Consider the following 14,616-nt stretch of genomic DNA (forward strand, 5'->3'; position numbering starts at 1 on the left):
GTTTAGTAGGCATAAACATGAATTCTTATACATGAGTTCAGATAACCAGTTCCATAGAAGTACAGGATAGGACAGGCATTGCTAGATAACAGTTGATTCATCTCTAAAAGATATAGTGCCTTTAGTGGGCTGGAAACTAAAACTGAATTGAGTGTGTCATGGCAGCCAAGAGAGTTAATACATTCTTAGCTAATCTTAGTCATAAAGGCCCAGATTCCAGGAAAAAAGTGGTTATACTCTCCACCTCTACTCTGCTCTGGCCAGACTCCATCTGGAAGATTGTCTAGTTCTGTGTGCCACATTGTTGAAAGGACACCGAGGAGAGTCCAGAGAACTGTGATGAAGGTCTTCAAGTTTAGGCCACATGACAGTTAGTTGAAGGAACTGGGGATGTTTAGCTTGGAGAAGAGGACGCCAGGGGGATATAATGGCTTTGTTGAAGTGTTTGAAAGGTTGTCACCAAAGAGGGATTAGAGTTGTCCTGTCTCATGTCAGGGGACAGAACTAGGAGCATTGACAAGAGGCAAATATAAGCTGACATGTAAAAACTTCCTAGTAATTGGAGTTATTTAAAAGTGGAATGAATTGCCTTGAGATATAGTTGTTTTGCTCACACTGAAGGCCTTCAAAGGCTGAATGACCACTTGGCTGAGTGTCCCCAGGTGAGTATCTTTTTAGAAATAGACTGGGACTTGTTGATAGTCACAGAGATTCCTTTCAACTTTGGAATTCTGTGAATGAGAAACTTGAAATGACAAAATATGTATAGCACTTTATAAATCTTAAAGTGTGAGTTACCATTAAATGAAAAAAGACTTAAGTTTTAAATTCTATTTTAGTTAAATTGTACTGCAACCATTTCAAATGTGATTATAAGTATTAGTTTGCAAATTCAATGTACTTATAACTAGATTGGTTTTATTAGAAAATGGTTAATTGTATAACAATTCTAGCTCACAGCGGTAAAACTTTCATTGGCCTTAAAAACAAGCCAGAGAACCTAATGTGAATTAACCTTACTAATATTAAAGGCAGATACTTTGTCCTTAGAAGATAATAAATATAAAACGATTTTCCCCTCCCATCCCCCAGTCCTTTTAAAATGTACAGTTGAGGGTAATTTTTATATAAGGAATCAGTATTATACTAAGTTGAAGGCAGCTAGGTGGTTCAGCGGATAGAGAATAGGACTTAAAAAAGACCCGAGTTCAGAGTCATTTACTAGCTTTGTGACCCTGGGCAGGTCCCTTAACCCTGTTTGCCTTGATTTCCTCATCTGCAAAATGAGCTAGAGAATGAAATGGCAAACCAATCTAGTATCTTTGCCAAGAAGACCCCAAAAGTGGTCACAAAGGGTTGGACACAACTGAAAAATGACCAAACAACAATTACTGTCATCATCATCATCATTATTATTATTACAACAAACATTGAATGCCCAGGCAGCTAATTTCATTGGAAAATACAATATGTACACAGATAAGTAAATACAAGGTAATTTGAGAAAGTACGGAGTTCTGGAAAGACTTCATGGTAGAGGTGGTCCCTGACCTGAGCCTGTTCTATAAAAGTTACAACTCCCCAGGATCACTGGTGTTAAACTAGAATAGAATTGGGACTACTCAATTTTACATAAAGGTCTCTAGAGGCTGCTTATTTACTTAATTTTAAAGTGTAGTGTTATTTATATTTTATTGTATTTTTATTTCTTTGTCAAACATTTTGCAATTACATTTTAATCTTGTTTGGGCTGCATGTGTAACACCTTGTAATGCCAGTGCATACCCATAGCAGCCACTATGAATATGCATACATATTTCCAGGGTAGATTCACAAAATATAATAAATTGTCCTCCTCAAAGGCAAAACCAAAATATTTATTTGGAACATAACTATTAGGATACCAGGAAGTAAGATTTAACAAGGTACTCATCACTAATTCAGGGAACTCTAACATCTCAAGCATTTTTTCTGTCAGGCCTCCCCACAGACAAGTTCCCCCAGGCGAGTTCCTCCCTCAGCTGGCTGCTCTGTCTCTCCTGCTCTATTTCAGTCTCACTCTCTGCTTGATTGGGCAAGCTCCTCCCACACACTGGGCTCCATGTGACTCAGGCTGTATCACAGCTGTGAGCTGGGTCAGAGCTCAAAGCCAGTCACATATGCCTATGAATGGGTGGGGAAGATCCTCCTATTCTGTTAAAACACACTTGTGCCCTAGATTAAATAAGCAGTATGTACTGCATAGTGTCACTTAAGTGATAATAGAAGCAGTTAAATTATTTGAAACTATTATTTGTCAATTATTTTTTTCTTTTGGATTTGTCTTTTTTTGGTATTTAAAAAATTTTATTTATGTATTTTTTTCCCCAGGAGTATATTTTGAAAAAGTTTTAAAGAGTTCAGATACTTCCTTATGGGTGAGAAATATCCAGATGTATTTATCTGGAATTGTAGTGACATTAGCTGCTGTCTACATGTCAGATGGAGGTGAAGTTATAGAAAAAGGATTTTTCTATGGCTATACATACTACGTCTGGTGTGTTATCTGTAAGTATCCCAGGAATTGGTTTACCTTGTTATATGTCAATTTTTAGGCTTCACAGTATTTTGAAATTATCTCTTCACTACCGTGTAGACCAGTTAAAGAACATAATTTTGATTTTATTGACTTGCTTTAGTGGTTTAGCTGTCTCCAAGCAATTTTCCTTCATAGTTAAAACTTATTAAAGGGAAACTCTATATATTCAACAGTAAGTTATGTAGTCCCCTTGGGCATCTAAGAGAAAATCTTATTAGAAAGAAACAGTTAACTTAATTTTCATCGGCATATTTGCCAGAGGTTACCTAAAATCCAAAGGTAAAATGTCTCTGAAAATTCACCACACAACAATGTTTTGCATAATGATGATCTTATTTCTGTTTACATCCCAGTGCTCGCCAGTGTTGGAGGACTCTATACTTCTATTGTGGTAAAATACACAGACAACATCATGAAAGGATTTTCTGCAGCAGCAGCCATTGTCCTTTCTACTGTTGCTTCAGTCCTACTGTTTGGATTACAGATAAGTATGTCCTGAGGTTTACTGATGCTTTCTCACATCTAATTCTAAGATGAGCTGTTTGCAGCTTTTGACAGTTGAGAACAGTATGGGTTGCATAGCTGGGAGAGGTTTTGGAATTGCTCCTGTGGTGTCAAATGAATCAAGAAAACCATCATGAGCTAGCTTCAGTCTGCTAAGTTGGTAGCTTCAGAGAGCCTTTTGTTGCAGAGTTAAACTGTCTTTGCCTTTTTTTCATCAATAAACAAGACTCTGCAACGTAAATAGAGTTAGTGTAGTAGAAAGAACCCTGGATTTGGAGTAAGATCTGGATTCATATCCTGGTTCTGCTCCTTGCCTCAGACAAGTTCCTTCCCCTATTGGCTTCCTTATCTATAAAATGAGAGATCCTAGAAGCTTTTGACTATCGCTATTGCGGATGGGTAAAAGAAAAAATGGTCACAATGAAATGTTTTTTTTTTTTTTTTGCAATGTACAATGTAGTAAGTGGGATAGTTTAAGTTGAATCATAGAAAAAAGTAAAACAGAAGAGTGTAAGTCATCTTACTCTGAATCTTTAAAGCTTGTTTTCTTTGAATGTCTTTGTTTTGGAAACACAGCCTAAACCAGACTTTTATTTTCTCTTTAGACCTTCCGTTAGATATCAATTTTATATATAGTATATAAAAATAAAAAAATATATAATTGACAACTACTAGGGGTACTGTCACCATTGCTATAGTAGTCCATTTAATAAAGTTTCTCTATAGACTACAGCCAGTATTAAAACAGCTTCTTATTTAAGCAACAAGACTGACATTAGAAGTCTTTTTTATATGTTATGCTGTAATAATTTCCCTTACTTGGACATTTGCTATGATAGCACAGATGAATTTCTCACGAAATCCTATAGTAAGGTAGAGAACTGGCCAATTTTAAATTTATTGGCATAAACATACCAGGTGGCTCTTGGTATTGATAAAATTCTACAGATTAATTTATAGAAAAGACTCTACATTATGGCAATCCTGAATAAAAGCTTTATAGAGGCTAATTGTTTTCATAATTCAGGTGTTAGTTCTTCACAAAGAAAGGTCCTCTACTGATAAAGAGAAGCATCTTTTCTGAGACCTCATCTTGGCTATCTAAGACACTGAGAGGTTAAAGTGATTTATCCAGGTGACCAGAGGCAGTATATGTCAGACAGGAATTGACTTCAGGTCTTCAAATACTGTCTGAGGCCATTGCTACCCTCTCAGTATTGTAAGAGGTCTCTTACACCACTTTTCTTTTTCATTTTCAGATTTGGTTTCGATCATAGTTCTCACATGTTACTTTCATGACAAATATTTGAGGAAGGTTGATAAGAATCTAGTTATGTAGCAATATTTAATAATAAGATTGCTTGTCCCTGGCAGCTGTTAGAACATGGATAGACCATTTAATGTAACTGGTGTTCAACAACAAGTCTCCTTTTCTGAATGTGACTATTGTAAAAGCATATAAAGATTTAACCAAAATGAACCTTTGTTGGATTTTTACATTTGCTGGTCTTTAAAAATTCTGTCTTGACCAATGATGGTTCATTTTATTCCTTGGAATCCAGATTTAAGATGGAAAAGACTGTACTGCTATAAGTCATCATTACCACACCCTACATTTATCTAGTCAAATAATTAGTAGAAGTCTCCTTTGTAGTTTCTCCTGCACAAAATAAAGATGTAATTAATGCATGGTGTGGTGCTTAAATACCTGAAGGATCCTGTGACTTTGTCAGTCTAGTCATCTCCATTAATTAGCCTTTGTAGAAATAGTCCTAGGAAGTTTCTGTGGCATATAGATTAAGCTCCCTCTTTGTGATGCAGTATTAAGGGTCAAAATATATTGTTTGAAAAATTGATAGTGACTATTTCCAGTGTTATTTGGCCTTTGGTGGACAAATGATTATTTTAAAGGTAGTGAGTTATTAAAAAAAACTACAGTTTCTTGTCTAATTTCAGAAAGTTGCAAACTACACACAAGATTTTAAGAAATGTTCAGTGAAAAAAGTGACTTGGGAAATCAACAATGAAATTGTTTTGTTTTCTTTCAGCACTCAACTTTGCTCTGGGTACCCTTCTTGTGTGTGTTTCAATATATCTTTATGGATTACCCAGACAAGATACAACAGTAATTCAAGGAGAAGAAACTGCTTCAAAAGAGAAACTCATTCACATGTGATGTTGTTTCTATGATTAAAGCATTTATATTAAAACAAAAAACAAACAAAAAAACTACAGCCTTAAGCTAATCCTAGAAGGTAGCTTTAACAAAATGAAAAAAATTGAATGTATGGCATGAGAACTTACTTCTACTTAGTTAAGGAATGTGTTGCCAACATGAATAGGGGCTCACTTTGTACAATTTTAGGAAAACAGGAATTACTGTATATAATGTACATAAAAAGAATTTTAGTGCTTTAAAAAAATAATGTGGGGTGTGGTTCTAGATGATGTTTTAAAGTGCCAAAGTTTTTTCTGCACTAATGGGACTCTTGGTCAAGTACTAAAGAGAAAAAAATTCCTTTCCACCTTGCAGTGCATGTAATCTTATTCCAAAAGAGGCTTAGGCCTCCTGCAAATAGGATGCATAAGCAGGATGGGTCAATTCAGAAACAGACTGACTGTGTTATTTCCTCTTAGACTGAATCCACTTGGTGACTCTATATCTAGGTGGTGACTTAGTGCTTCTTTAGCACTGTATCTGTGCCATTAGTAATCTCAATTCCAATTTTTCTTCATAAAACTTTTTATGTCACTTTTGTACTCTTTTATAAAATGATCAGCTGTTGGATTCATCAAGAGTAATTTGTGAAAACCAGTGGTTTTTTTTTTAATCTCCATAATGTTCATGGGGAATTCAGCAATAAATCTAATTTATTTACATAATATTTATGCCTGATCCTTAGAGAAAGAGTGTGTGTGTGTGTGTGTGTGTGTATGTATCTATCTCCCATTAAGATTATATAAGAAAATACTCTGTCATTATTATACATAGTATTTTTTCATCCTAGACTGGCTTTGATATTCACTATGCCAACTGTTATCAAGCAGGCTTATTAAAGGTTGACTTTGTAAACTGGGCTGCCAGACATTTCATATTTTGAGAAAGTATAGTATAATCACTGTGTACTGATACTGGATAAACACAAATTTTGTTTCATATAAAACTATCAGACTATTAAGATGCTTAAGTATCTGGGCTACCTAAATTACTGTTCTCACTTTCTCTTTTCCACCATTTCACTGTAAAGAGATTGTGGAAAAGTATGAAATTGAGCCCAGACTATACACACACACTTCTGAAATTCAGACTTAAGTCTCTCTCTCTCTATATATATATTCCATATATAGATAAAGATAGTCTGAGCCCAATTTTATAAACATGTATGTGTTTGTTAAATGTCTCTCAGTTTTCTTGCTGCCTAGGTCCAGTGAATGAAAAAAGCAATTTATTAAGCGCTTACTATAAACAAAGTACTGTGTTATGCACTAAGTATACACAGAGAAAAGTGCTGAGATAGTTCTTACACTCAAAGGGTTCCATCCTACAGGGAAGTAACAATAATTATAGGAGGTTAATGGCTGAGTTAAATGGAAAGGTCCCATGGTCCTTGTAATGTAATGGAAAAAGGTAAGCAGTTATTTTCCTTTGCTAAAAAAGAAAAAATATTAAGGGAGTATAATTACAGGTAGGAATTCATAAACACAAATTCAGGCTTATAAATATGGATTTTGACACAGGTGAAATTTTATATAAAATTCCTTTTAATTTTCAACTGTAAAACAGTTCACTGGGATTCCACTGTTTTTTTCTTTACAAATTACATCCTAGATACAGGTGTGATTCCAAGAAGTTTCATTCCATTGGCTAGGACAGAACGGACAGCTTTAAAAAGATGAAGTCTGGCCTATAAAACAAAAGTCAAAGTATAATAATAGTTGGTTGTGTTACCTGTAGACAGGTTGCTGGCAATTTTCCCTTGGAAACGAGATTTTTGTGAAACTGCAAAGATGAGTTGATTACAACCTTAAAAAACCCCAAAACTTCAGGGGCTCAATTTCCAATACCAAACTTAATATAAATTTAATTTATTATTAATTAATTATTAATAATTTAAAAATATTATTAATAAAAATTTCCAATACCAAACAATATAAATATAAAGCTTGGTTGGAAAAATATTGCTACTCCTGAACTATGATGTCCTTGGAGGATGTTTCCCAAGATCTGGAGTAAGAACTACTTTCAAAAGCATAGATATTAAATTGTCTAAAAATAAAAGACACAGGAACAATATATGGGCAGAATTATCTTAGAAAAATCTGTACCACGTATTAAATTTTGAGTTCCACTGTATTAACTAGGCACTGTGTAGAAAATAATAGAAAACCCAAATGATAAAGTAGTAACAAACCTCAGCTACTTCAGGGAGCCTGCCTTTTATAAGAAGTGTTTTGTGAGCCACAGCTGTAAGATGACTGAAACAGGAAGAGAGAAAAGTGTAGCTGTAAAGGAGCATTTCAACAAATATTATCATTGGAAACCAACCTTATCATGCCATAGAACACTCTTGACCCATAATTACTGCCGTCCCTATAAATCAAGGCAGTATTTTGTAGTGAAACTGAGGAAATTATATAATTATACTTACTTTCACAAAAAATGATCCCACCCGTATTCTCACTAAATAATTTTCATACAGAAAAATGACTAGCGATGACTCCTCCCGCCTCCCACCCTAACTGCTGTTCACTTTTAACAGAATAACTTGAGCAACTGATGCAACCTCAATAACCCCATTTTTTTGGGAAGAGGGAACTGGTCAAGATGATATTAAATGACTTGAATAAAGCTATACAGCTTTGGCAGAGGCAGGACTAGAACCTCCTGTGTTCTCTTTTCAGTGTCCTTTCTTCCAAAGTGAAAACTCAGTAAGTTCTTTTTTGAAAGGTAATGGGCTACTTTTTCTTTGTTGTCTGCCTCCCCCGCCCCCCGCCAATTATTATCTGCCCAGCTATGTAGGCTGCTGTGCATGCTACCTAAATGAGTAAAATAACTAACATTTATTTTTGTCAAACAGTGATCTGTAATCATTTAGTTCTTACTCAGCCCACTTAAAAGAGCAAGCTACTTTTTCCTCCTTAGTTCACTCTTTTCACTTCCCAAGGCACCAGAAACAAAACATTTGCTTCTCTGAGATTTTTTGTTTGGGTATACCATCAAGCAGAAGCCTGTGACAAGTCTTCTGACTGTATAAAACATCCTTAAACAATAGTTAATAAAAAAATTTCATGTAGCCTTGCTTATAACTTATGTTTTACATAAATCCCTAAATGTTAGATGTTAACATTTTAACTACCGAGTGGGATTTTTTTTTTCTAAAGTCAACTGAAGGGTGGCTAGGTGGCCTAGTGAATAGAGCACTGGCCCTGGAGTCAGGAGGACCCAAGTTCAAATCTGGCCTCAGACACTTGACACATTTACTAGCCATGTGATCTTGGGCAAGTCACTTAACCCCAATTGCCATGCCTTCCCCCCTCCAAAAAAAAAAAAAAAACAAAGCCAACTGAAACATGAAGAAAGAAATACATTCATATAACAAAGAGATGTATCAAAATATTTGCTTTTTCCTTTTCTGTAATACTGTTTTTATTGGAAGAAATGATAATTTTTCAGAAGACCGGACTCAACTTTTGTTCAAAATTTGTCCAAGAGTTTCTAACAGTCTAAGTGCTCTTGATAGACTGGGGATCTTTAGTAGAATGCCAAAGAAATACATTATATCATAAACTTACCTAACTGCAAAGATGAAATAAACACCATCTGCCCCCTCCATGATTTTGAGAATGCCCTCTAAACTAAAGGGCTTATTTACCAGAGGTCTTTGGCTGAAAGGTCCCTGGTAAAACTAGACTTTGGTTTAAGAAAACATATCTGTAATCTGAGTACCCTTGATGACAGTGACATGTAGGGTGAAAAGTGCATCAAAGTGAGAACTTAATGGGCATGAAAGACCTGATATTTTCTAAGACTGTATGTATATGCTATATTCCTAAGACTATATATCATCTAAGATTATATCAGCCAGTCACTGGAAGCAAGATTAGACTCCCTCAACACCATGGTCTAGTCACTTGAGGTAAATTTCTCTGGGTTTCCTATTTTCATGGGTTAAAAGTAAGAATAGTGTCTTGTTACCTCAGTGTTAAAAGGTAGCTGACAATATGCCTGGGTTGAAGATCCTGAGAGGATTTATAAAGCACCTCATCATACCTAAGAAAAAAGATGAAAAGAAAAAGCTCAAGGAATGATCACTGTTATTATTAGGGCCTATTCTAGCCCTTAGCCATGATCTTTTTGATCCCTCTCATTGATGTAAGAGACCCCAACATATAAAGTACTGAACAGCTTTTAAAAGTTCCAAATGAATATTAGCTTGTTTACTTTACTGTACCTACTACATGCTTCAGGGCTTGGGAGAGAAATCCAGGGCATGAATAACAAAGTATAGTCCCTCTGTTCTTTGTTTCGATACAACCCTGTTAAGATCTAATGATCACTTTTGCATGGGATGACTTGTGCTCTGCAGAGTTTCTCAGGTTTTTATTTTGATGAGAAAAGGTAATGGGGCAAGTTCAATTCTCTTCTCCCCTTCCTGTTATCTCTCTTTTGCCCCATAAACTATCGTGTTTGAATATCCTATAGACCCAAAAACAAAGGCAACAGATAACACTCTGGTTCCTAACAATTACAATGTTCTATTGTGAAATGATGTAAAATGACCATCAACTTTCAGAGAAGGGATGCTGGCTGTACAAGAAAGAAGAAAGCTGAGAAGCCATTTTGGAACCACTGTATCTCTCCACCCCCCCCCCCCAACATGCTATGCATCATGCTGGACAATGATATAAAAGATTTATAAGACCTCCTCACCATCAACTGTATGGAATATCCTGCAATAATTTACCTTTTGGATATATAGTTGTGTATAGAGGCATACACAACTTTTTCTCTTTCCTAATGTAGATGCTGATTTACCAGAGAATCACTCATTTGGAAAGACTTGACACTAAATGTAGGAATTTTAATGGGTAGAACTTAAATCAACACTTTAGATTTTGAGGGAAAAAATCCTATGAACCACAGAAACTACTGTTAGATGTGCTAATCTAAGCTAACTAGGAATCCTGAAACAATCAATTAGAAATTTATTTTAGCTGCATGAAGACTTAGCACTATGCCAAAGGGCAGGTTCTAAACTGACTTAGGCACTTTGGCAGAGCTATATTTTTTCTTCCTGGGTAAAAGGTACTGTCAAGCTCAGGAGACATCCTCTGCTCTACTGTCAATAAGAAACTAAGGGAAATCTTTTGCTCACCAATATGCTGTTAGATTCTGCATACATAAAAGCACTTGTGATGACCTGTAGCCTCAACTTAAGTAAACTTTTTTTTTTCCAGTTTCTGCAGGGAGGAAGTCATTCCTGGCATTGTTCCTGGCCATTTACAGCATTTTACCTTTTTTCCAGAATATACTTTGTTTTGTATTTAAGTGGGAAAATTGCTTTATGTATATACAAGAATTGGGCTCAACACCCAGAAGAGCTGATATGGGATAGAAAGTACAACTAGTTGTGGCAATAACCTGTCGGGAATAACCAATCCTATTTAAGGGCAGGAATTTACACCCATGAGTAATGAACCAGTGTCTTTAAAATGTGTTTGAGATTTTTTAAAAAGGTAGAAGAGGGGCGGCCAGGTAGCACAGCGAGTAAGAGCACCGGCTCCAGTGTTGAGAAGACCTGGAGATCGAATCCTGGGCTCAGACACTTAGCACCCACCCAGAAACACCTGGCCGTGTAACCTTGAGCAAGTTACTTAACCCCGATTGCTTTAAAAAAAAAAAAAAAAGGTAGATGACCTAATTATGTTTAATAGAACACTACTGGTAACTCCAATTAACAGAAACATACTTTTACACTGAAAATTACCTGAGGAGATGTTGGAGTATGGAAACTGACTGTGGGTCTTGTAAGCAAGCTGCATTAATGTTTCTAAGAGGACCACATTCAAATGTCTCTTCTAAACTATAATTCAAGAGACCAAAATGAGAAGGAAAGGAATGCACAGGAATTAAATACAGCCATACAGTTTATCTGCTCGTGACAAGCATCACAATAAGCTCAATTCAACGAATATTTATTAAGCACCTACTACACATCAGAAACTGAACTTCTAAAACATTAAAGAACATGAAAAAGGTTTGCAAAAGGTACAAAATGGCAACCACATTTATGTAATGTTTTAGTATTTTTTCCAATTAAATTTTCTTTTTTTCAATTAACTAGCATTTATTTTCTATCCTTCTCTCTTCCTTTCCCATCTCCCAAGTCCAATGGCTTGGACCAATCAATAAGTCTCCCAACATATTAATGTGCTTGTTTTTCCTCATCTTTTCCAGCATTTAACATCAACCTTAATTTTATGTCATTAACTTACATTGTTAACTCTGCCAGTCTGATGGGTAGGAGGTAAAACCTCAGAGTTGCTTCAACTTTCCTTTTTCTCATTTTTGGTGATATGGAGTATTTTTTCATATGGTTATAGATTGGATTTCTTCCTGAGAAACATCCTTTACCCACTTATCAACTGGGGAATGGTTCATATAAATTTCAATGAATTCCTTACATATCTTGAAAATTAGACCTTTATCAAAGAAATGTGCTTTAAAGATCTCTCCACTCTTGGTCCTCCCATCAATTAACAGTAGTTCTAATCTGCAAAGAGTTCTAAGTTATGTAATAAAAATTCTTTCATCTTTTGTGATCAGATCTACCCCTTGTTTGATTATGAACTCTTCTATTCATATGAAAGGCAATATCTTTCTTGCTCTTCTAACTAGCTTCAGCTCATGTGCTTCCTAAGGGGAGGTGTTCCTGATCCCTTTACTTTTTAGTGCTCATTCCTGTTTCAAATACTCTCTATACATTTCTATTTGTTTATATGCTGTATTCTTCAATAATAATACAAGTTCCTCAGGGGTAGAGATTGTTTTTCATTTTGACTTTCTGTCCTCAGGGCCTGTCATAGCATTTTACACATTATTAGGTGATAATTGTTTTTTGGATTGGAACTCAAGATGTTAAATAGTAAATGACTAGAGAAGAAGTAAGAACAGTTTTGAAATCAGGGAAGTGAAGTTAGAATAACACTGCTATATTTTTTTTCCTTGAAGAACTCTCAAATTCAATACTTGATTACAACTTGCTTACAGGGGCAGGTAGGGAATTTGTCATCAAGGATTCCCCCAAACAGCTTAGGCATTCTGACTCAAAGGGAACACTCCAGGCTCTGATGGATGAAGTTGTTTGATCTTTTTGGAATTCTGTTAAGTTGTGCTTCAGGGTCTTGTATAAATAATTTTTGTTCTGTTTTTTTACCCCTTTTAGTCTAAGACCTAGACATGTTTCTGACTAAGAAATGTGATAAACTAAAGGTAAATTACCATGGGTTTAGGAATAACATTTACTTTGCTGTTTTAGCTTTTAAATTGGGAATTTTATTCTTTGACTTTATTTACATTCTTCCATTTTAGTCTTCCCACTTCCATTCCTTTTCCCTCACTCCATTATTGATTACTAGTGCTATTTAAAGAATGGCCATTTGAGGGCAAGTAAGCAATTCAACATTTTTTATATTTTTCAAGGTGTAGAAGAAGCCTGAAATAACATTAATTTGGAGATACAATGGACTCATGTACATGGAATCGTGTACTCTAAAACATAACAACCACATACAATAAAAGTCAATTATCTTATAATTATAGGCAGTTATTTATAAACTATAGCTATTGGTCCAGGCCCAAGTATTGGTGATGGGAGGTTTAGAAACAGAATGAGAGCAACCTGGTCTTAGAAGGGTACAACAGCAGATTATTGTCATTGGAGGGAAGGAAGCAAGAGGGGGATAGAAAAAGGGATACTTTCCCAGGAGCCTCAACTTACCTAGACAACCTGGCATGTGTGTACTGCAAGAAAACTCCTGTATCACCTCGACTCTGAAAAATTCGGTCCCAATTAAACTTATAATCAGACAACAGGTAACCTTTGAAGTCCTGAAAGGATAAAGAAGAATTCTGCAGCTTCATTTCTAGTAACAAAAGAAAGGTTTTTTACAAGTGTCAATCTTTGAGACAGGGACGCACAATTTCAGCTGACCTGAATAATGAGTGCTGCAAGTCCAACTCTTTCTGCAATCTCATGTGGATTTTCCAGTTCTTTAGTTGCTGTAAAATATTGACAGACAAAAGCTAGTGGATTAAATGTACAGGACACCGTGCCAGACAATTTAAGTGGAGAATATAATCTGCCTAAAATGTTTGTGAAGAATAGGAAACAAGCAAAAGCTAGGTCCACAATGAGTAATTTATTTTCTTATATTAGACCAATTTGACTCTACTCAATAAATCATATTTCATTTGCTAGGAATTGGAAACAGCATCTGATGGTAAGTAAAATATTACTATTTTTATTTCCTCAAGCTACTTTTTTTTTTTTGGTTAAACTCTGTAGGATAACATAGCAGTCATTCGTTTTTCCAAAAGAAAAGGTGAAATTATGAAATAAGGTATAGGGGCAGCCAGGTAGTACAGTGAGTAAGAGTACCAGCCCCAGAGTCGGGATGACCTGGGATCAAATCCAGGATCAGACACTTAGCACCCACCCAGAAACACCTGGACGTGTAACCTTGAGCAAGTTACTTATCCCCAATTGCTTAGAGGCAGCCAGGTGGCGCAGTGAGTAATAGCACCGGCCCTAGTGTCGGGATGACCTGGGGATTAAATCTGGGCTCAGATACTTAGCACCACACCCAGAAATAACTGGACTTGTAACCTTGAGCAAGTTACTTAACCCCAATTGCTTTAAAAAAAAAATAAGGTATTGTAATAAGCAAAATTGTATACCATAGAATGTTCATAGCTCATGTGGAAATTAAGGCAGACTGAAGCTGCCTCTACAGGTGTGACAGAGTTAATTCAGAGTTCAGGCTACTGATGGGAACTTCGCTTGAGCTTATCTGGAAGACTTCTGGTATCCTAACTGATGGAAGCTCCTCTTACTAGTGAATTGTGCTAACTATAGTACACTTCCATGTAAAAATTGCAACAGATCAGTTCTAAGTACAACAGCATTTGAAAAGATGTGAGCTCACTCTTGGAAAAAGCCATGTTTTCTAGCATCCTTGAGCGAGTTTCATTTATAACATCCTCCAGAAAAGTAACATCTCCTCTTCGAGTCTTCATTCCTTGCACTACTCCAAAGGGAACATGCTGACACCTGAAGAGGGAGAGAGGAGTTGAACTTTTATGCCTTTTACTTAGTATAGACAACTGAGTTAATCTAGCTAAGGAATTTAAAAGAATTAGGAAGGAAATACTCTCCTTAACATGCAGAGATCAAAGTTTTCAATAACCCCACTTCAGAAAATAGCAGAAGGATCTGAATAAATCAAACACCTGAGTGAAAAAAGCCTGCTCA

The 14,616-nt window shown here is 35.8% G+C and overlaps 2 protein-coding genes across 5 annotated transcripts in view; one reads left to right on the top strand and one right to left on the bottom strand.

The window, feature by feature from the left end:
- The window catches only part of SLC35A1 (solute carrier family 35 member A1), a 53,015-nt gene extending 47,048 nt beyond the window's left edge, over positions 1 to 5,967 (top strand). For both annotated transcript variants that reach the window (XM_069065117.1, XM_069065115.1), the window contains 3 exons: positions 2,371 to 2,547; positions 2,932 to 3,066; positions 5,131 to 5,967. In XM_069065117.1, coding sequence (XP_068921218.1) covers positions 2,371 to 2,547; positions 2,932 to 3,066; positions 5,131 to 5,258 — 440 coding nt within the window. In that variant the 3' untranslated portion in view covers positions 5,259 to 5,967. The remainder of the gene's footprint in view (positions 1 to 2,370; positions 2,548 to 2,931; positions 3,067 to 5,130) is intronic.
- Positions 5,968 to 6,826: 859 nt separating this feature from the next.
- Positions 6,827 to 14,616, bottom strand: part of RARS2 (arginyl-tRNA synthetase 2, mitochondrial) — a 66,357-nt gene continuing 58,567 nt past the window's right edge. For 2 of the 3 annotated variants that reach the window (XM_069065113.1, XM_069065110.1), the window contains exons 14-20: positions 14,291 to 14,415; positions 13,297 to 13,364; positions 13,084 to 13,193; positions 11,071 to 11,166; positions 9,279 to 9,353; positions 7,495 to 7,558; positions 6,827 to 6,987 (exon numbers count right to left, since the gene is read on the bottom strand). In XM_069065113.1, the coding sequence (XP_068921214.1) occupies positions 6,901 to 6,987; positions 7,495 to 7,558; positions 9,279 to 9,353; positions 11,071 to 11,166; positions 13,084 to 13,193; positions 13,297 to 13,364; positions 14,291 to 14,415 (625 nt within the window). In that variant the 3' untranslated portion in view covers positions 6,827 to 6,900. Of the gene's footprint in view, positions 6,988 to 7,494; positions 7,586 to 9,278; positions 9,354 to 11,070; positions 11,167 to 13,083; positions 13,194 to 13,296; positions 13,365 to 14,290; positions 14,416 to 14,616 lie in introns of all 3 variants that reach the window. The other variant, XM_069065112.1, reaches the window with a different exon arrangement.

The sequence above is a fragment of the Petaurus breviceps genome, unplaced genomic scaffold (assembly GCF_028583685.1).
Source record: "Petaurus breviceps papuanus isolate PSGF00001 unplaced genomic scaffold, PetGlider_PUasm1.0 90667, whole genome shotgun sequence".
Lineage (NCBI taxonomy): Eukaryota > Metazoa > Chordata > Mammalia > Diprotodontia > Petauridae > Petaurus > Petaurus breviceps.